The sequence below is a fragment of the Protopterus annectens genome, chromosome 2.part1 (genome assembly GCF_019279795.1).
Source record: "Protopterus annectens isolate FY-2018-M chromosome 2.part1, PAN1.0, whole genome shotgun sequence".
Lineage (NCBI taxonomy): Eukaryota > Metazoa > Chordata > Ceratodontiformes > Protopteridae > Protopterus > Protopterus annectens.
Window position 1 is genome coordinate 948686650 of NC_056729.1, and position 24018 is coordinate 948710667.

Genomic DNA, 24018 nt, shown 5'->3' on the forward strand with positions numbered 1-24018 from the left:
AAGACACCCCTGAGAGTTGACCTGATAGTCAGGGATCTGGAACATATGTAGACAGGACAGTATTCAGGCCTTTGTCCAACATCAGGCCAAGGCAGTATGAAAATTATTGTATATTGTCCAACTTATAAGTAAGGGCATAGCATCCAGATCCAAAAAGTCATAGTGCCACTTTATTCCGCCCTTATCAAACCCATCATTGAGTACAACACCCCCCCCCCCCTTGGCATGTACTTGACCAGATATATGCAACAGCTGGAATGCCCACAAAGGTTCCTTACCAGAAGAATCCAGGGTATACACACACTGTCTTAAAATGGATTACCTTAAAGCCCCATCTCTCTATATATACTGTCTCCTACAGGTTACTGAGAATCAATCCATGACTGGCATACAAAGCATCCTTGGATCCAGCTTTGATGGACCTTTTGCTGGTCTGCAAAGTGAATAGCAACAAAACCACTAGATCCAAGGATTTCAATTTTGTTATTGACCTAAATAAAACATGTTTTTGAGACAGATATGTATCTCAGAGTATCTCCATGCTCTGGAATAACTCCCCATTCATGTGAAGCAGAGCATCTGTAACCATATTTAAAAGTGTAACTTTGACCAATGAATGGAAAATTGGACATTTATCCTGGGTCTGGCACTCATGTTTCAGATAGAGAGAGGCAGACAGTAATGCCAAAACTAACATACCTCCAAGCATAACCTTTAGAAACTTCTTAGCTAACATACCCCTTCTAATAAATTCCCATGCTACATAGGGATACAGTTGGGTTGGATTACATGGCTAGAGTTATAAAGGCCCATGGGTTTGTTAGCCTAGTATGTACCTGTGAACCTTTGGGGAGATGACAAGGTCCAAAGAAAGCTGATATGTATCTGTCTCAATTGTTTGAGGACTCTGAAACATTGGCAGAATTTCTGAAATGTGCCACAATGGTACAGTAGGTACTGCTGTTTCCATACAGCAAGACGTTCTCCAGTTCATTTTTCACTGGGGTGCCCTCTGTGTATGGGTATTTGCCAGCTATAAGTGGGTTTAGAACCCACTAACTTATGCCAAGGTCTCATGTTAATGCTGGGAAGGGTCCATGTGCCCCTATTGGCCAGTATGTGCCCACCATAAAAAGCCCAGCTGCCCGGGGTCAATATGCTTCTGTCTGGCCAGTGCCCAATTGCCCATCTTGAGTTATCTAGGATAGCTGTGTTAATTGAAACCCATGCATAAAACCAATCAGCCAAACATGAACTAAGGATTGCTGCACTCAGTATAGACTCACTGACAGGATGCACGGTGGAAGTGGATAACATGATGGTATGGAGGAGGATGGATATCTTCTATATGCAGGAAACAAGATAGAAAGGCAGTACAGCAAAGCCACTTAGCATGGCATGTAGAGTCTACTACTACTCAGTGAGAACATGGACTAGAAATGGTGTGGGAATTGTGGTGAGGGAGTGGCTTCAGAAGACAGTAAGTTATGTCATCAGAATTAGTCACAGACTTTTGGCAGTCAGATTCCAGAGTAAGGTTAGGGCACTATTCATAATCTCAGCCAGTGCAAGGTTGTGATAGTGAGGAAAGGAATTCACTTGGGCAACAGTTGCAGGACCAACTAGATAAAGCAAGACAATGTGAGTTGGTGTTGATAATGGAGGACCTGAGTTGGTGTTGATATTGGGACATACATAACAGGATATGAAAACTGTCTGGGTCCACATGGGTGTAACAATAGGAATAAAGAAGGAGAGGCCATTCTAGACGTCTTTCTGACAAATGGCTTAATGATGGCGAAGAAAGACAGTCACAAGATCACATACAAGAGAGCCAACATACAACTCAGGTAGGCTTACTCCTAGTAAGGAAAGGGCATTTGGGGTGGAATAAGTGATTGCAAAATCATCCCCATTGAAACAATCAGCCCACAGCATAAGCCACTGGTTGCCACAATCATAAGCAAGCAGTAATCAGAGAATACTCTATGCTCAACAGACACTAGGTTGAAGACCTGGAAATTGACTCTAGCGAAATACAAGAGTTCAAAGAAATATTCAGGGCTTTAGCACCTCAGGAAGACGACGAAATAGGTAGAGTTGAAGAAAAATGACAGTGCCTAGAAACAGCATGTGTGAGGACTATAGAACAAATAGGAGACTTGTATGGAAATAAGGTACATAAGGGAAGCTGGTAGCAGAATGCAGAAGTCCAGGAAAATCATGAAAATAGGGAGTACAGGAAAAGTAGGAGGTAGAAAAGATGGACCAGGCTAAGAAGGAATACGGACTGGCTAACAACGAGGCTAAGGGAGGTTTCAGAAGCAAAGAACAAGAAATCAAAGGCACTCTACCAGCTTCTGAAAAATGAATCAGCAGATGGCATAAAGAAGCTCTATAATGTAACATGCAAAATGTAGCAGAAAACTTGTTCAAATATGACAGTGCGCATACTATTTTCTTTTTTACTTTTACGATAGTCACAGATTGGTATTTAATTTAAAACTTTTATTTCATATTGTACAGCAAAAACACTGACAGACATTTGTTAAAGAAGACAAAATAGTCCCACATTGAAAACAGACAGTATGAGCAACATTAAACTTCTCTTCCCTGAAATGCACCTGGTAACCATTTGGACTGTAAGAGTAATGCTGGGATTCATAGTCAAGTAGCATATAGTGAAACATTAATTAATGGCTATGTGAAGGGTGCAGGAATTAAAAAGACAAATGTGTAATGCATTTGCTAACAGTATGGGACAGCCCATAGCATGCATGTGTCTCTTTAAAGGGGAAGCACAGGAGCACTGTCTGGTGAAGTGACTTAGAGTGACACAGTAGACAAACGAGGGCTGAAGGAATCAAACCATGCACTACAAAAGCAGCTCATAGCCTTACAGATCTGAATTATATACCAGACAATCTGTTGTAGCCCGACAGTGCATTTCACACCCGTATGTCTGCAGAAAACAAGCTAAGTTAAAATATTAACATTAAACACATAGATTTCATGCTAATCGGTTTATTCACTACCAGCTAATAAACACACTGTCAGCACTCAACAAAACAAGGAAACTAAAGATTGGACCCAGAGAACATAGCTCATATGATGATATTCCTATTACACCAGGCTGTTTTCAAACCATGGGTACCTCATACACATTTTTAGGACCATGCATAAATACAAGTGTTCCTTGATTCACATTTCTGTACTTGTTTTAACTTGTTTCTTGTTTAATACAAGATTTGTTAAAGTGTGTTTTAAATTTGTAGTATTGAACATTTTTTTAAGTAAGTAGTGAGACAAAATGTATGAACCAGTAAGGACCAAAGTACCCATTTCAGAACATTTCAACCATAAATGGCCACTAAGACTGCTGTCAATATTATCCACCAATATCCATACTGAACAATTACAGCCACTTTATCAGCTGTATACACATCACTTGCCTGAGTGTAATAAAAAAATGGTTACAGTAAAGTATTCCAGGTTGCTTATAAAAATGCAAAGTAGTCCTGCAGACAGGCTAATAACTTTTAAACTTCATCAGCTGGGTCAGTCATTTTATCCACAGACATCATACAAAACAAGTTGCAGCTACATTATTGACAGAGTCCTTCTCAGATGTTCTTGTCAATAATGACCAAATTCACATATTTCAAAATTGTTTCACAGAAAAACACAGTAGCCAAATGTATTCCAATTTCATTCACAGACACACACCACACATCCTGCAGAGCCATATCAAATACTGTTTAAAATGATGAGATAAGAGCAAACTGTACTTTCATCCACAGGTAGCCCCCACCATCACCAGCAGTTATACCTACTTTGTTGACTGTGTGCACCCCTTACTTTTAGAAAAAATTACATATACTTTATTGGATGAATTACATAAAATTGTATAAATACCACTAGCATCATACCACAAGACCCAGCCACATGTAGGACAGTTTAAGTAGAAAAGTGTTCATGAGGGCATTTCTGCTGAGGTAAAACACATCTGAATAATGTCACATTAAAGAGAGCTATAATTAATGCAGAGGTTACTTTTTGGAAACCACTCTTCATTTCAGTGTTTCAGTTTCATGAACAGCTGCTGTGCCACGTTGCCCTTGAAGAAGAAATTACCTATGTTGCATTAAAAAATTGGTGTGCTGGCAATATTGTCAAAACACTGAACTAGATCAGCTATGCAATATAGCATGGCTGGCAAACAAGTTCATAGTTACTAGATATTCAGTCCAAGAGACCATTAAGGAGCCTAGCCCAAATTCTGAATTGCTCCTAAACATTGCCTTGATAAGTAACTTGTCCATTGCCATGCAGTAGGCAAATTTAAGTGGAACTATTCAAACCCTGGACCCTTGCCAGAAGAAGTAGCTCATTAACAAGTCAGAGCTTCAGTCCTCAGCACTAACCGCCAGAGTAACCGTTAACTAAATGCAGAAATGCTTTACAATCTGATCTCGTAGAGAAGAATGCATCACTGTAATATTCAGCAATGACTACTCAACTGCTGCTGAAGTTCAGACAGTTCTGATCATCACTACAAATAATGCAGACTATGTGACCTGACAGATGTCAACCCATTTGCAGTTGCTAGAGACTTAAAAGTAGGTACTGCAGAAAGATACAACTAAAATGCAACAGATTTATTGGACTATATTATACAAACCATGCCTACTAATGAATGAAGTTATTGTTTAGTGCAGTGAATAAAACAAAACAATTGAAGACACTATCAATACTGCAACAGCTGGGGGTGTGGCCAAGGATGAACACAGGATAGCAGCAGATTTCTTCAGCTCCACCAATTTCACTGCACTGACAGGAAATAATTACTTAAAAAATTAATTTATGAAGTAATTTTCTTTCTAAATATGTTTGTTTTATATATTTCTTGAACTATATCTAAAAAAGAAAGGAAATTTTAAAAATATTCCTGTCAGAAATCACCTTGGAAATTTTCTTGTCAGTTTCTCTGTTTGAAATGAGTTCCAGTAAGACAAATTCTCAAGACTCCAGCATCAAGAAAGAACTTCAGTCTCTGATATCTACAATCCAGCAACTTACTGCTAAGATGGATAAACTGGATACTAAAATTGATACCTTCATAGAAAAACTACAAAACAAATAGACTTGTTACATATAGATTTGCAACAACAGAAGATCCAGATTACAGGCATAGAAGAGACTGTAAATGACATGGAAAATAGAATCCAAGAAGAGGAAATCAACACTGAGTTTTTGCTGAAACAAAATACACATCTACAAACAAAGCTTGATGACCTGGAAAATAGATCTAGGTGCAATAACATCAGGATTTTTGGACTACCAGAAAATATTGAAGGTAACAATATTACTTCTTTTTTAACAACATGGCTCCCTAAAACTTTAGACTTACCAGAAGCATTCTCTTTTGGTATCGAAAGAGCACATAGATCTATAGCTAATATTAACTCTAACAAAAACTATCCTAGATCAGTTATAGTTAGATTTCTATCATCTTTTGATAAAGAGATGGTTCTTAAATCTGCTTGGGCTAAAGCTCCTGTCAAAATTAATGAGACAACTGTGCGTTTTGACAATGACTATTCTTCCTTGGTAATAGCTAAAAGAAAAGTTTTTCTGCCACTAATAAGGGAGCTTAAGAAAGCACAGTTTAAAACCTACCTTCTGTTTCCTGCCAAGCTAAAAATCTTCCTTCCTGATGGTCCTAAAATTTTTGATGACTTAGACTCTGCATTACTGTTTATCAAAAAAAATAAGATTTTGGATAAAATAGAGGAAATGGAATGGGCTAGTCCTTCATTAAAGAGGTTGGCAACTGAAACTTCGTGGAAGACTTCAGAGAAGAAGAAGAGACTAAAAAACAAATGACTTGTTCCATGCTTTTTTCATTTTTTTTCTTCTCTTTATTTTTCTTCATTATTAATTTTTTTTTATTATAGTTACTGCATTTCCAGAAAGCCACAAATATTCTGAAAAAAGATTTAATCAAAGTTATTTTCTGTGTGCAAAGAAATGTTTTGTTTCATAATCACTCAAAATATCTGAGGAACTAATAACAAGCTATCATTCAATATGTTTCTCTTTCTGAAAAAGAGAAGTAAGGTTAGTAACTTGATACATTATTTTCTTTTTTTCTCTCCTTTTCTTCTTTTCTTTATTTTAAACAATGTCATTCTATTTAGATTATGTAGTGGGTAAGGGGTGGGGGAGGGTAGGGAGAGAAGTGTAATGAAAATATGATAAATGGAATAATAACTTATTTATTCCTTGTAAAAAAGTTTATATGTTGTTTAAATGCTATTGCTAATTATACTTCCTTGATTATACTGCTTATGCTTGTTTACAAATAATCTGTCATGCTTTAATTAATAATAATCAGAACTATATAATAGTAAATAATATGTTTCATTTCCATCTTTATTAATATAAGCAGCAAGTAATATTCCATTGTAAATACTTTTTATAGCTTCCTTTTACATTTTTTTATTTCTGCTTTATTCTTTTTTATTTTCTACTCTCTTTTTTTTCTTTTCTATATTCTTTCTCTTTATTCTCTTTCATATTAATATATTAAAATGCTTATGACCATACAGGCACAATAAATAATAAGATTTGTATAAAAATTAAGTTGGGGCAAAAATATTGAGTTCTATTATATTTTAATAACTTTGGGCTTAATTTCACTTGCATAGAGGCTGTAATAACTTGTAAAATACTTTGTGAAGGTTTTGTTATGTTTAGCTGCATTTATACTTCTAAATGAATGTTAGTCACTTGTTTTTAACAAGATTCCTGCCAAAATGTTAAGGGAGACAATCTGAGATATGGGTTACCTCGTGAACAGTGTCCTCGAGTTGTTTTAAAAGCTTCAACTCTCAGAATTCACGCAGAGAAGCTGAAAGCAGTCAATTTGAACTTTGACCCCAAAATTCACACTGACACATCGCAGATTCAGGAAGAACACTCTACCAGGAAGTAGAACTGCTGCAAATGCGACTCTGCGATGGAAAATGAACTCTTTAACTTTTAAATGTGAGTTATTTTATATAATTACTTAAGTATTTATGTTATAATTTGTAATATATATCAGTTATAATGATTTTAAATGATGCAGTTTCTCATAGTAAGCAAATGTGATATTTTAGAAGGCATAGAAAGTGAAACATTTATACAAGTGTTTTTGAAAGCTTACTTGACTGCAGCATATTAATTTATGTTAAACACTTATGATTTAAACATTTACATTACTATAATTCATTTCATTTATCTGATTGATAAGCATAAATAACTTTATGACTCTATTCTGGAAGAAGTTGTCATGTGATGTATTTTAAAGCAGCAGTATAGATATACAAAATACAGATGGCTTTCTTCACAATAATGCAAGTGTTTCTGAGAATATACATAACTATGCAGTATGATTTATAACAATTTTTATAAATATAATATTTTATTCTACTGACAATAATAAGTATGAGAAAAAAGCTCTGATACAAGTTATTTAAGGTCTTTTGGAAGCTGTTAACTGCATTTACATGACAGAAAATAGATGCATTTTAATATATGTAATGTCTGAACCATATTAGCCAAAGTTATTGAGTTAAATGAACATTAGAACTTATTTTTACAAATTTTAAATAAATTAGTATGTAAATATGCCCTTCCTTTTTTTTTTTTTTTTTCCTCTCTCTCTTTCTTTCACTCTCTTTCCCTCTCTCACGTCTTTTATTTTTCTCTCTCATCTTGGTTTCTAATATCAAGTTTAATTGAATGCTATTTGAATATAAATGTATTATATTAAATAGATGTATATAGTAGTATGAATAGTTTTTTAAAAAAAAGGGTTTTTCTTAGTTTATATGATGCTGTTCTATTAAATGTGTAGTTTTGTCTTGCTAGATAATCTAATTGAAAGTTGTTAATTTAAGTTATATATAACTAGTATTAAATTGATAAGGTGGTAGCTGAGGTACTGCTGCTTAGGGTAGGGGGTTAACTTGAGTAGTATGTACTACTCTAAGTTGGAGTTTTTAACTCCAGGCTGGGTGCAAGGTTTAATCCTTACATTATTTTCTCTGGTTCACTGTTATATGTATATAGTTCTGACATCCACAATATATTTTGTAAGCTCATTGTCACTACAAACAAAATTGAATCTTATACAAAATCCCATAAGAGATTCAATAAATACAGCTATATTTAAAGGTACACCTAAAGGAGGAGGTATAACACTACTTATTTTGTTAATTGTTATTTTGATCATAAGTTTCTTATGTTTTAAAAATGCCAAATGACATCTCTAAAAGGAATTTCTTTAAACATTAATGGACTGAATAATCTGTGTAAAAGGGCAAGCCTAATAAGATACATTAATTTACATAAGGCCAACTTAGTCTTCCTTCAAGAAACACATCTCTTGAAAAAAGATATTGATAAACTAGCCACAAACAAATATACAGTATTGGTTAGTTCAGAGCATACTCAGAAAAAAGAGGAGTGGCTATTTTATGGAATAAAAGTATGCCTATTCCTAAAACTATTAAGTCTTATCAAGATGATAAAGGAATGTTTTGTATGGTTACAATACAAATTAATGGGAAGACTTATACATTAATTAATGTATATTGGATACCTGGCATTGGCATTGGTATTAATACAGTGAAATACCATCTTGATAAGATCATATCATTCTCTATAGGAGATATTATTTTAGCTGGTGACTTTAATTGTATACTACATGAAAATGACACTACCACTATAGGAAAAAGGAAAATTACATCTAATGCAAAACATTTAAAAGATTTTACTAATTCTTATCATTTAAATGATATTAATAATCAGATAGATTCAAAATCATTACCATACACTTTTTTTTCTAACAGATACAAAACTTATTCAAAAATAGATAGGGTCTTTATTTCTAACCAGATGGTAACAGAATTAATTAATTCTAAAATCATTTCATGTCCTATATCTGATCATAATTCAATTGTTTTTGAGTTCATGATAAAAAATACTCACAATGTTCAGATCAAAAGGATACCAGCATATTTAACTCAACTTAAAGACTATAAAGAATATATACTTTCAGAAGTACAACATTTTTTAGACATAAATAATACTCCTGAAGTCTCCATTGTCTATGTTTGGGATGCCTTAAAAGCATATTTATATGGACAAAGTATCAGATGGTATAATAATAAAAGGAAATCTTGGGATAAAGAATTGTTAGATATTCAAAGTAAATTAGACTCTTATAAACATAATAATAAAGAAAATATTATGGATAAGAAAGTCATTGAAGAAATAAACAAACTAAATGAGAAATACAAAGAAATTTTAACTCATAAAGTTAAAATAACTCTAGAGAAATACAAGTTTTTGTCTTATTCAATAAGCCCCAAATACTTACATAGACTTAAAAATAAAACAAAAAGGTTGAATAAACAAAATCATATCAAAGAAATCTTTTCTCTAAGGAAAAAGAAGAATGTCTACCAGAAATACTAGATGAATTTAGAAATCACTTTCACAAGATTGACCATAATAACATTAACATGGAACCTATAGATAAAATAAAGGAGTTTATAACCACAAACATGAATAAAAAGCTTAATAAACAACAGATTAAACTATTGGATAAAAGTATTTCGTATACAGAGGTTGTTACACAAATAAACAAGCTTAAATCAAACAAAGCTCCGGGTAATGATGGTATTATACCAGAGATATATAAAATCCTTTCTAAAAGTACATACTCATTAATACATAAGGTTTTTATTCTGGCCCAAAATGAGCTAATAACTCCCCCATCTTGGCAATATACATTTATTTCACCAATTTTAAAACCTAATAAAGATCCAACTAGATGTACTTCATATCGACCCATCTCTATACTTAATGTTGATTATAAAATGTTTATGAGTATTTTTGCTGATAGATTGAAGACAATCATCCCTGGCATTATAGATATAGATCAGACAGGCTTCATTGTAAATAGAAATACTTTTGATAATATAAGGAGAACTCTAACATTAATTGATTTTGCAAATAGGAAAAAGAAAGATTTAACACTTATTAGTCTTGATATAAGTTCAGCATTTGATTCAGTAAGTTGGGACTATCTGTTTACTTTACTGAAGTGCACAAACTTCTCAGATACATTTGTAAATCTAATTGAGCATTTATACAAAGGAACTTTGGCTTATATTAAGGTAGGAACATACGTCTCACAAAAATACCCATTTTTAAAGGTACAAAACAAGGGTGTCCACTCTCTCCACTATTATTCACTTTAATAATGGAGCCTTGGGCTAATTTGATCAGAAACAGTACTGACATAGAGGGTTTTGAAATAGATGAAAATACAACATCTAAAATTCAACTTTTTGCAGATGATGTACTAATTACATCAGCAGGATCTAATTCTTCTATGCAGTCTCTATTTGATAAAATGATGAATTTTAAAAGTATTTCTGGTTTAATATTCAATGAAGAAAAAACTAAAATACTACCTATATATACACAAATAAATTTTCTCATTAGTGATTTTACTAAATATGTACCCAATTCAGGTCAGATAACTTATTTAGGTATAATACTATCTAAAGATATTAAATCTATTATATATAATAATTATAATACCTATCTTCTTAATATACAAAATCTTTTCAATTCCTGGAATAATATGTTTTTTACTATGGAAGAGAGACTTATGATTATTAAAATGATAATATTCCCCAAGATTTTATACTTAATACAATCAATAATACTTCCACCTACAAAAATAATTATCAAAAAATTGAATACACTAATGTTAAATTTCCTTTGGGCACCTAATAGACCTAGGATTGCATTAAAAAAACATACTAATAGCTGGTCTCAAGGGGGTATTTCTTTTCCAGACTTTAATTTATACACTATCTCTTCTATTATAAAAGTTATTACTTTATTAATAGATCAGTCATATGTTGCAAAATGGAAAGATTACTGGGAGCTAATTAGTATGCACTTCATGAAATTCTCCTTAACACATAAAAATATGATTGTAAATAACTCCATGTTATGGTTACTAAAGGAATTTTGTACTTCACCTATTACACCTAAACATATAGTTAGTTACCCATTAAACATTATTATTAGCTATCGTAACTTTATACTTATGCATCCTAAATATAGGGAATGGAATTTTATTATATTCCCTATAATGTATACTCGGGGTATGCTTTTGTCATTTACTTCTGAAGGAACTCATTTAGCTATAGATAATGATCTAAAGTACTGGTATCAGTTGATATCTGATAATAAAGTTAAAAATCTAGATTTCTTAAAACAAGAATTTGATCTAAGAGAAACTTGCTGGTTAGAGGTTCAGACCTTTAGACAACATCTCATTGATAAAATAGATCTAATGTCTATAACAGTTAAAGAATCTATTCCAACACTGATTGATTACCTGATATTAAATTTACAACATAAAGTCTCTGATAAAGGTAAGCTTTCATACATACATAAAATTATCAGACAAGAAACTTTTTACAGTGAAGATACCTACTGGAATTATTTCACTTCCATTAATGGTGACTCACCAACTCAACAAGATAAACAATATATATTGGAATCTGCCTATAAAACTACGTCTTCCATTGTCTGGAGACTTTTTACATGGAAATTTTTACATAGATCTTTCTATACACCTTTGATGATGAATAAAATAAATAATAAAGATAATCTATGTAAAAGATGTAATGTAGAAATTAATGCTGATTGGGCTCATATGTTTTATGACTGTATAAAATTGAAAGAATATTGGAAGTCAATTAATGAATTTTTGCAGGCTCTTTTTACAGATAATTTTATTATTTCTAAATCTCTTATATTATTTAAAACACCGTTACCTCAAAGTGTTAAAAAGGTTAAGCTTCCCTTGTTATGGTCTATTCTAGCAGTGGCTAGGAAAATAATAACCAGAAATTGGATTTCAGATACACCTCCTTCGTTCAATGAATTTAAAAATGTTATGAATATAGTGTGCCATATGGAAATGAACACAATAAAGTCTAGAACTACTAGAAAAACATCTTATTATATTGTATGGGATAATTTACAAAACTTGTTAAAAAAATCTTAACTTCAATAGCATGGTATTTTAGTTTAATTAATTGATCTGATTGTAGTGGATGTCTTTGTAAATACTTTGGTTGTTTTGTTGAATGTTATAATCACATCTATTTTAATTACTTGTATAAAATTGTTATGACATTTTTCTTGTATGTTAAAACAATAAACTTGTTTTAAAAAAAAAAATACTGCAACAGCTTTTGTTCAACAATTTACACATAATACAAAAATCAAAATATTACTGCATGCTACATGCTGTTTATTTATTTATTTTTTTTTTGGGGGGGGGCTTACATGCTTGCAGGACACCTACATCTCATCTTTAACCTCTGTATGTATTCTCCATCATCAAGAATAGCTATCCCTTCTGACATAAATGAGTACAGGTTTGACCTACTCGAATGGCTGGCATTGCCATACTGTTGCAGCACACACTATCAGAGTCAGAGCCGGAGTGTGGATAAATGTAGCCCTATGCAGGGTAATGAAGTGAGCCCATGTCAGCCATACCAGTATGCCATTACTCATCTGTCTATCCTTGGTTACCGCAAACACTTTCTACCCTGTTAGTATACAAGTGATTTTCTTTCTTTATTTTTATAATTATTAGATTATCAGATTGAATTGGATTTCATTTAAATCCTTTATTCCAGTATTCCAAACTTTACAGAAAAAAGAACTTTGACAGACATTTTCTAAACAATACACTCTCACACAGAAAACAGACTTACCATGAGAAACATTAAACTTTACTTCCCTCAAGACTCACATTAAGTGAAAATGCATTTGTCAACCCATTAAACTGCAAGAGAAGTGCTGGGATTCATATTCGTATAGCATATTGGAAAGTACTAATAAATGACTATGTGAAGTGTGCAGGAATTAAAAAGAGAAATGTGTAACACATTTGCTTACAGCCTGGGATAGCCCATTAGATACAACTGTCCCTTTTCAGGAGCAGCCCAGGAGTGGTGTGGTAGCCTAGTCAGAATCACAAAGACAAATTAAAGCTAAGAGAATCAAACCCTGTACTATAAAAGCAGCATTTTAACAGCCTTACTCAATTGTGCTAAGTGTGTGACAAACAGTTGTAACCCAAATGCAGTATACTTCATATCTGTCTGACTACAAAAATCAAGCTAAATTTGAAATGTATTCATGGTTATGAAGACTTAATACAGTACAGTTTATTCACAGTTAAATAATAAACCCACTGAAAAACATAAAACAGAACAAGCATTCATGTCATTCTTTATTGTTCTGCAAATTAATCTGTTACATTTTTTGAACTTTACAAATAACAGATAATTATAACTTTCTGTTGAAACTTCTAAATGTCTAATTAGCCTGGGTCATGTCTGAAAATATTCTTAGGCCCTGCCCACCTTTCCAGTCAACAAAGTTACTAAATAAATAAATATGTTAAATTAAACTAAGAAAGGCTCATGTAGTGGTGCAGATCTGAGAAAAACAGAAGTAAAATAAAGACTGAGAATTTGCAGCTCTCCAGATTTTTATTGTACAAAATGTTAAACCCAAACGGTCTAGCACTTTTGTCCCTACTAATGGGACTTCTTCAGAACCGTTATCACAAGCTAAAAGGTGTATTTAAATAATCAGTGACAAACATGTCAATTAATCACAAGCAATTAAGTCCTAATTAAACAATAAATAGTAATAACAGGCACATTTGCAAGTACAAATAAAAATAATACATCAAAAAATCAAATACAGTAAACACTAATGTACACTAGTAATAATTAAAAATGACTAATATGTGAAATTACATAAAAATAATGTTAAAACAAATCCTAACCACTATCCGAGTAGTTTATAGCTAATAAGTTATAAATCAGTAGCTCTTCTTTTTCTCAAAATAGATGAAATAGAAATATTCTCATTAATGCATGGTAACATGGAGGTATTTAGTCTCACCTTCGATAACCACATCACCACAACAGTCAGGAAATCCTTCTATGTGGCACACCTCATCACTAAGGGCTTTTCATCCAGAAAAAGATGTCATTGTCCCACTGTACTCATTCCTCATTAGACCCATTATAGAATTAAACGCCCCATTTGGTATGTACCTGTCAAGACATCTGCAACAACTGGAAAGGCCGCAGAAATACCTCCCTAAAAGAATCACAGGTCTAAAGCAGATGCCCTATGCTGACCGTTTAAAAAAAACTCCAGCTATACTCTGTGGCATATCATCTACTCAGAGGCGATCTCTGCTTAACATTCAAGGCCATGTCAAACCCAGAGCTGTTGGACATGCTACACTTAAAGAAATCCCAATCCCTCAGAGAGGCATGCTCCAGGGATCTAAACCTTGTCAGCACAATGAACAAAACATGCTGGATAGCTAGGTTCCTGACCCAGAGACTCCTCAGACTCTGGAACAGACTGCCCATACATGTCAAGCAGAGTGCCTCTTTGGCCCTCTTCAATAGGAACCTTGATGATTGGATGGGAGATAGGAAATTCACCCCGGGGATTACGTCAGTCACCCTGCTAGACAGGGGTCCAGGGAAGTAAATACTGTGGGAAGAAATAGCCAGGGAATTGTTATGGCTAGGCTTGTATAGGCTCTAGGGCCGATAGCCTAGTACCAACCTATGAACCTTAGTTGTCACTGCAGTTCACTGGTTTCTAATATGTTTTTCCCAGAAACCACCCCTGTAATTTAGCTTAACAACTTCCACTATCTCAAATAAAAACTTATATTGAGGGCACCCTAAAGAATATTTATATAATGCGTTGTTAGCATTTTTATGAACAGCTTGTGATCATGGTTCTGAAGAAGTCCCATTAGAGCGATGAAAGTGCTAGACCATTTGGTTTTAACATTTTGTACAATAAAAATCTGGAGAATTGCACATTCTCTGTTTTTATTTTATTGCTATTTTTTTTCTGAAATCTGCATAGACGCACTCGGGTGTGGTTTCATTAAACATGTTAAATATCATGACTTACTACACCATAAAAATCAAATTTTGTGGCAAAAATATTTATTTTAAGCTGAAACCTAATTCTAGCATATCTTTTTTTGTAGGAAAAGGAAGAGGCTTCCATGTAGCCAGTACAATTATGAGAAGAATTCATATTATTCTGGACAAATATGAAGAGTTAATACAGAAGTCTCATAGAGAAAAAATTGCTGGTTACCTTAAGGATATGGGATTCCATAACTTATACATGTCTGTTTTAGGACATAATAAGGTATGTAGACATATGCCTCCCATGTACTGCTGTGAATAATGTTTAAAAACTATTTATATATATTTGTTTACTAGGGTAGTGCATTGATCAATACTGACCAGTCTGGATGAAATACAAAACATTTCACAAACAAAAAATACAGAAATGCTAGCAATAACAGAATATTTGGGGCTAATTACATGGAAAAACTGTGTATCGTGTTTAGAATAATTTTATATTCTCTGATTTCCTGCCTTCAAAGTAAGTATTTGTGTTTTGGATAGAAAAGATCAGTAGTCCTTAGACTTTGAAGTTGCTTTCATTAGATGAATTTACAGACAAATCTGCATTTTTGTCAAAGTGTGGATATTTAAAATGACACTAGAAAATTAGAAGACGGTGGTTATTTATACTCATGGAGAATTGAAAATAATCAGGATGCCATGAAGGTTATTTGATCAATTTCCATATGCTAAGAAGCAGTTTGCTGAAGCTTATTAACTCCAAGAGGTCTGCACTTTAGGGTAAGGAAGTTATTCCCTTGCCTCTGAGGTTGAGACACCTTGGACTTGATATGTACGTATACATATCTGTATATGTTGTTGCATCGAGTGGTGGTTCTCACCAGAAAAGTTTAGTTGTAAGCTGAAAAACATGGAAAAACTGTAAAAAAAATTATGTTTAAATTGTGTGTAAAATGTATCCCTTTAAGTGAATTAAATGTGGTTGACAATTCATTAAATTCAGGTGTGAGCAAAGATATAAAAATGGGATTGTGTGTAGTCCAAGTCAGGAGACAGAAAGAAAAGCCACATAAGTTAAAGAGAGTTAAGACAAAGTTATCAACACTGCAGATGTGGAATGGATAGCCAGAGCAATGGCCTTGGAGACAATGCATATCTGGAAAATAACTTGACTAAATTGACCATTTGAGCAAAGGAGAATAATATGCTGATAAATACATCAAAAACTGAGCATATGAGATTTGGTAGACATAAATTGAAATGTGAATATTTAATACAGCACACAGTGATTGAAACTGTAGACTCATTTAAGGACCTGGGTATATGGGTAGATTCAGCTATGCGTTTTTCTAATCATATCAGCTAATTGGTTAATGATAGTTATAGAACTATAGGTTGCATAAAAAGATTTATAAAGTTTAGGAAATCAGAAATAATGGAGTCATTGTTTGCTACATTAGACCCAAACTTGGGTATGGAACAACAATATGAAAACCCTATAAGAAGCATGAGTAAACCAGAAAGAGTACAACGGAAATATACCAAGGGTATCCATGGATGTGAAAATTTAAATTATTATGAAAGACTAAAATATCTGAACTTGTAGGTGTCTCTTACAGATATCTAAGTGGAAATCTTTTTCAGGTATATAGGGCATTTACTGACAACTACCTGTGGGAATGTTTGGGGTTAACAAAAAGTACTAGAGAATCATCAGACAACCAACGTAGAAGATTATATAGGAATGAGAAATGTACTAATTGGTTCTGTGGACAGAGTAGCTGATGCATGAAACAGACTACCAAATTACATTAAAGCAAGTACTAGTTCAGATATTTTAAGAACAGCATGGATACTTATAGGAACAAGTGTTTTGGTATATTGGCAAGCTAGAAGGGCATTAATGCCCGTGCTTGAAATATTTGTATGTATATATGTAATACATTTATCCACAAACAGGTTGTCAGTGAAGGAGACCTGGAATGTGCCTGGAGAATACCAGCGCTAGAGACTTTGAGTTGTGTTTGGTACCTATGTTTTTTAAAAGTACATTAACTTCCTTTTCTGTTAAACACTACGGATGTTAATTTTGTTATTGGAAGATCCAGGATTTCAGTTTTGCTGTGTAAATAAAACCGCTTTTATACAAAAGGAGTGTCTCAGCTGCATTGCATTGGGTATATTTTCAGTTTAATCTTCCAGCCTGAAGTTCTGGCTTAACCTGTTACTGCCAAACACGCAGAGTTTTCCCCATAAAACAATATTCTTTGTCCTCTTGGTGCTGAAAAACTCTTGTGCTGTTAAATGCTACATTGATGTACACTGCAGCCTTTCCAAAATTAAGCACTTCTGTATTTATTTGTTGCTTTAGAAGTTTTGCTTCTGATTTTTTGGGAGAGTATACCTGGTTCAGAATCATTAATATGTTGTCCCTACATGAGTGTCTGCTTCTGCCTGCTGACAAGATGGCTGCCACGGATCAGCTCCTTCAAACAGTAACTGCTACTGCCAAATGAAAAGTAGTGGTCAAGTAGTCTATTGCAATGTCAAGAGCCATGCCTTTCCTGAAGCTGCTGACCTGACAGGAGGATTTGGAGCCTTGTGTCATTGCCTTGGAGTAGATTGCCAGCAGGAGACTGAGTCTGAGATGATTAGGTTTGCATACCTACTGCACACATGGCAGGGAATCCTTGAAAAAAAAAACACTTCATAAATCCCCGCTTACCTAGGGTTAAGCTATTCCCAGTGCCATACATTCCGCTCATCGAATTTTCCCTTAGAACTAGCCCGTTTTTTAGTTCTAGCAATTAAATCTGTTTCTTTGAGCTCAGCACTTGTTCAGAACTCGTAAGTACTAAATAAGCTACAAATTACTACAGCACTCAACTTTCCTCACTTGTCTAGAGGAAAACAGTTTTTAGTACTTAATAAATAAGCATCTATCCAGGCATGTCTAAAGGTGAGCTGCTGGTGTTTTCTCCTGTTGATCTGATGAAACACACACCTACATTCACAGATGCTCTCAATAAAAATCTGCCCAAGCAACAGGGACATCCAAAGCAGAAACGCAAGCAACCTCCACCACCCAACACAACCCAAATGACACACACCTCACAAACTCAGAGTGCCACTCAACCACAGCCCATAAGGCATAACAACGTACCCAACACTCTAGTTATAGGTGACTCTGTAGTCAGGCACAATGATGTTCTACTCACCAGGCTAAACAAGGAGAAAGTTACTGTCAGCTGCCTGTCGGGTGCCAGGATCCACCACATAATGCATGCACTCGGGTCACTCCACAACAAGTACAAATATGACTCTGTTATTGTCCATGTTGGTGTGAATGACTTGAAACGTTCCTCCCTGGAATACATGAAAAGAGACATGGATGAGCTGTCTGATCTTGTAGCCCAGGCAGGTATGAACCTAGCCCTGAGTAGCATCCTGCCATCACCCAGAATGATACCACAGTACAAAGACAAAATGATTGACTTCAGCAATTGGCTAAGCTTCTGGTGTCATTCTAAGGGGATCCAGTATCTGTCTGCCTGGGATGACATGATCGACAGACCACGATGCTTTGCCAGAGATGGTCTGCACCTGTTGCCCTTGGGATTCTAGATACTGGCTAAGGCTCTTGCCACTTCTATAGTGCCTTTTTTAGGCAAGGTTCAAATGACAAATTCACCACCATAACAGGTACAAGCAAGGAAAATCTGAGGGTAATACTACTCAATGCTAGAAGTCTAAATATCAAAATGCACTCACTCGAGGCACTGCTTAAAATGGAGAACATTGACACCTGTGCAGTGACAAAGACCTGGTTCAAGGCTCCAGAGAGCACCCCTGCATTACTAGGCTATAATTCATACCACACCTTTCAGCCACCTAATCTGGACCTAAACACTAAAGGCAGAGGCATGTCCATATTCATTAAGGATATCCACACCTGCAGGCTGGTTGCTCAGCATAATGCATCCGAGACTATCCAACTGCAACTAACTCTGGGCAAGACCACAATCCAAATTGTAGCTTGCTACAGATCTCGCACATGCCCCAAGATTCCCACTCATTTCCTGATACACTGGAAAATATTAGGGTACAACCTAACACTGTAATAATGGGCAATTTCAACTACCCCACCATTAACAGGGAAAACTACTCAAGTACCAACTCTTTTGCTCAAATTATTCTGGAATTCATAAATTCCAATGCCTTGGATCAACTTATCCACACCCCCACCAGGGGCTGCAATATCCTAGACCTGGTCATTACCAACATGAGCAACCGGTGTTCCACACCAGAGGTCAATTTCTTGTTGGTCAGATCTGACCACAAGCTAATCACCCTAAACATCCACACCTGGCCCCCACCCCCATTAGGGAAACCACTGTAAAAAATTTCTCCAAAGCCAACTTCACGCTTCTTAAGACAGAAGTGCAAACTTCACGACACCCATACAGACGGACAATAGAGGTATGACTGCTGAATCCTACACAAATGCACTTTATAAGCACTTACATGAGGGCATGGATTGTGCAATCTCTAACAGAACCAAGATGCTATCCTCCAAAAAAAAAGGAAGCCAATCTGATGGTCCCCTGCCATAAACAAACTCTACAACAGAAGAAAGAAACTGTTGCAAAAAAGAGTAAAATCCCATGATTGGAGGAACTCCCTGGTCAGCCTCAGTAAGAAGCTGAGATCCCTCATAAAATCCTCCAAAGCTAGTTACGAAAACAAAATTGCCACTGATTCTGAAGACAACCACAAAGCATTATATAGCTATGTCAAGAATCTCAGTGGCAACACTCAGATCTGCTCTGAGTTACAGCACAATGGAACTAAATATACAGAACCAACTGATATTGCCAACATCCTGGTAGATAGGTTCAGTGCTAACTTTACCCCCCTCTCACCCCCTAAAGGGCCCATCTGTATACCGGAAGAATGCAAAGTTCCTGTAATCCTGGCTGCACAGGTAATAACCACACTCTCCAAAGCCAAACACACAGCATCCATGGGACCTGACAATATCCCAGGCTGCGTTCTACATGAACTAGAGGACGAACTGGCATCCCACCTAAGTACCATGTTCAGTCATAGCCTCACCTCAGGCTTTGTGCCCACTGAATGGCGCACAGTGACGGTTATCCCACTCAACAAAGGGGAAGCTACCACAGACCCCGGAAACTACTGCCCCATTAGCCTGGTCTGCAAGGCTATGGAACGTATCATCATGGAACTTATAAACAATGACATTGGTAATCTCCAGACTCTGTACCCCACCCAGTTCAGGTTTGTAAAAGGCAGATCAGATCTCCTAAACCTGATGGACTTTGAAGCAGTCACCAAAGCTGTAGATGAGGGTAAGGTGGTTCACACAGCCTATCTAGATCTCACCAAGGCTTTTGACACCATCCCCCACTCTGGAATTATAGATAAACTCACTAAACTAGGTATGAATCCCTATGTCACAAGATGGGTTGCCAACTGGCTCACTGACAGAACCCACACTGTGAAAGTAGCAGACTCCAAATCTGACTTCGGACCAGTGACAAGTGGAGTACCACAGGGTTCAGTCCTGGGTCCTCTCCTGTTTGGTATCTACTTCTCTGAAGCACAGGCTAACACAGAGGGTCTTTGGCTAATGAAGTTCGCAGATAACTGCAAACTAGGAGCCATAATCGAAACTCCTAACGATGTGGACATCCTACAAAAGGGCCTCACTGAGACAGATGCCTGGTGTCAAAGCCATGGCCTCAAGCTCAATGCCAAAAAGTGCATTGCCATCCTTTTTGGTAAAAACTCTGTACCCATGAACTACCATGTAGGCGGTAGTCTACTTAACACAGAAAGTGTGATGAGACCTTGGGACACAGGTGGACAGTAGTCTCTCCTTTGATAATCACATCGCCACAGTAGTCAGGAAATCCTTCTATATGGCAGATCCCATTACAAAAGGTTTCTCATCCAGGAAAAAAGTGGTTATTGTTCCCCTCTAATCATCACTTATTTGACCCATTATAGAATACAGTGCCCCTTTTGGTATGTACCTCACAAGACATCTACAACAACTGGAAAGGCTGCAGAAATACCTCATAAAGAAGATTATGGGCCTCAAACAGATGCCCTATGCAGACCGTCTCAAAAAACTGCAGCTTTACTCCGTCGCATATCGCCTACTCAGAGGCGATCTCTGCCTAACATACAAAGCTATGTCAAACCCAGAGCTGTTGGACAATGCTCCACTTAAAGAAATCCTAATCCCGCCGAGCTACACACTCTAGGGACCTAAACCTTGTCACCACAATAAACAGAACATGCTGGAGGGATAGATTCCTGTCCCAGAGACTTCCCATACTCTGGAACAAACTACCTATCTATATCAAACAAACCTCCTCATTAGCACTCTTCAAGAAAAATCTTGATTGGATGGGAGATAAGAAATTCACCCCGGGGATCACTTCTGTGGCTCTGCTCGACAGTGGCACAGGAAAATAATTTTCTTGGGTGGCGAAAGCCAGGGTACCTTTTTGGCTAGGCTTATGTATGCCCTAGGGCCAATAGCCTAGTACCTACCTATGAACCCATGAACATGTAAGAAACCCATTATAAATATTAAAAAATTTAAAAAAACATTTACTTGCATGAGTTAAGGATACAACCAAGACCCAAGAGCAAACCTTTCATGAATGGACTTTTTTTTTTCAAAAACAGAATGGTAAGGTCCCATATATTTGAGGTAAAGCATGTAGTGTCCATGAATGTTTATTCTCAGCCTAATCAACACTTCTTCCATTGCTACTGTACCCCCATGTTGACTTCAGTCATTAGATACTGTGGATAAACAAACCTTTCCCTTCAAGTATTTTCTTTCCTCCATAGGTTCATAGGACGATACCAGTCTATTGGCCCAGAGGCCCTTATAAGCCTAGCTAAGAATCTTGCCCATGTTCCCACAAACTTAGCACCTGTCCCCCTGTCCAGCATAGACACAGGTGGGATCCCAGGGGTGTATGTTCTGTTTCCCATCCGGTTGTCTAGGTTCCTTTTAAAGAGGGCTAGTGAGGTACTCTGCTTGACATGGGAAGGGAGTCTATTCTACAGATAGGGGAGCCTTTGGGACACAAATGTATCCCTCTAACAAGTTCTATTAATGTCATAGACCAGGTTGAGGCCTTGTGTGCAGGTTGCGTGAGTGGAGTTTGACTTGCGAATATGCAGCAACTCCATCAAGTCTAGGTCTGAGATGGCCTTGTATGCTAGACACGGGTCACCTCTAAGCAGCCTGTATGAGACTGAGTAGAGGGATAGGGCTTTTAGCTTATCTCTGTAGGATAGATGTTCAAGACCCTGGATTTTCCTGGTCAGTAACCTCTGTGGTCTCTCCAGCTGTTGCATGTGCTTGGCAAAGTACATTCTGAAGGGGGCATTGTACTTGATAATGGGTCTGATAAGGGAGGAGTACAGGGATGTTATGACCTCCTTGTTCCTGGAATGAAATACCCTTACTTATGGGGTGGGCCATGTAGAAAGCCTTCTGTACAACGGAGGCAACGTGGTGGTCAAGTCAGGCTGCTATCAATCTGGGTGCCCAAGTCCCTCGTGACTGATTGCATGCTTAGTACATTGTTATTAATGTGATAATTAGTAGGGATCCCATTTTCCCCAAAGGAGATAATGATGCATTTCTTGCCATTCAGTGTGAGGCCATGCTTCTGACACCAGTCATTAGTTTGGGTAAGGCCCTGTTAGAGGATGTTCACATCACTTTGAGACAGCACCCAGCTTGCAGTCATCTGTAAACTTGGTCAGCCACAAACCACTGGTTTTGGCCTGCACCTCAAAAAGTATATCCCAAAAATTGGAGGCCCCAAGACCAATCCTTGGGGCACCCCACTCAGGTCTACTATTAGAGGTGGCTTCCCCTATTTTGACTGAGTGGGTTCTGTCAGTGAGTCATTTAGCTACCCATCTGGTAACATACAGGTTGATGCCTAGCTGGGAGAGTTTATCTGTTATGCCCGAGTGGGGAATAGTGTCGAAGTCTTTGGCTATGTTAAGGTAGGTGGTGTGCACCATCTTCCCCTCATTCATGGCTTTGGTGACTGTTTCGAAGAAGTTGATCAAATTTAACAGGCATGATCTTATTGTGATAAAACCAAACTGTGTGGGGTCAAGCATTTGGAGGTTGTCAATGTCCTTGTTTATAAGGTCCATGATAATGTGTTCCGTGACTTTGCAGATCAGGCAAGTTAAGCTGGTGGGCCTATAATTGCCTGGGTCAGTGGATGCTCTACCTTTGTGTAGAGTGATAACAGTGGCTGTCTTCCATTCAGCTGGGATGAAGCCAGTAATCAGGCTTTGGTTGAATAGGGTTCCTAATGGTGCTGAAAGCTCATACCTAAGTTCATGTAGGATGCAGACAGGGATGTTGTCAGGTCCCATGGAAGCTGTATTTTTTGCCCTTGAGAGGGCATTAAAGACCTGCTCCCTGGTGATGAGGGGAGGGAGGCAGGTGCTGGGGATGTCCTGGTTTACTGATGGGGGGACAGGGGGATGAAGTTTTCACTGTATCTATCTGCCAGCAGGTTGGCTATATCTATGGCATTTGTGTATGTGATGTTCTTGACCATCAGTTCAGAGCAGATTTGGGTGTTACCTTTGAGATTGTGGACATATGTGAAGGCCTGTGATCATCCTTAGTGGATGTGACAATTTGGACTCGAAGTTAGCCTTAGAGGATTTCACCAGTGACCTTATTTGCTTGTTCAGACAAAGGAGAGATTGCTTCCAACTTGGCCTCTGTTCCTTCTTGGTCCTAGACAGCAATTTTTTCCTTTTATTATAGAGGTGTTTATTGCTGCTGTCCACCAGACAGGTTTACTCTTCCTTGAGGAAGATGATTTGGTCCTGTAAGGCATTG

The 24018-nt window shown here is 36.5% G+C and overlaps 1 protein-coding gene across 1 annotated transcript in view; it reads left to right on the plus strand.

The window, feature by feature from the left end:
- Positions 1-24018, plus strand: part of LOC122794924 (probable ATP-dependent RNA helicase DDX60) — a 3096781-nt gene that overhangs the window by 1322628 nt on the left and 1750135 nt on the right. Inside the window, exon 15 of the mRNA XM_044063517.1 lies at positions 15197-15363. Coding sequence (XP_043919452.1) covers positions 15197-15363 — 167 coding nt within the window. The remainder of the gene's footprint in view (positions 1-15196; positions 15364-24018) is intronic.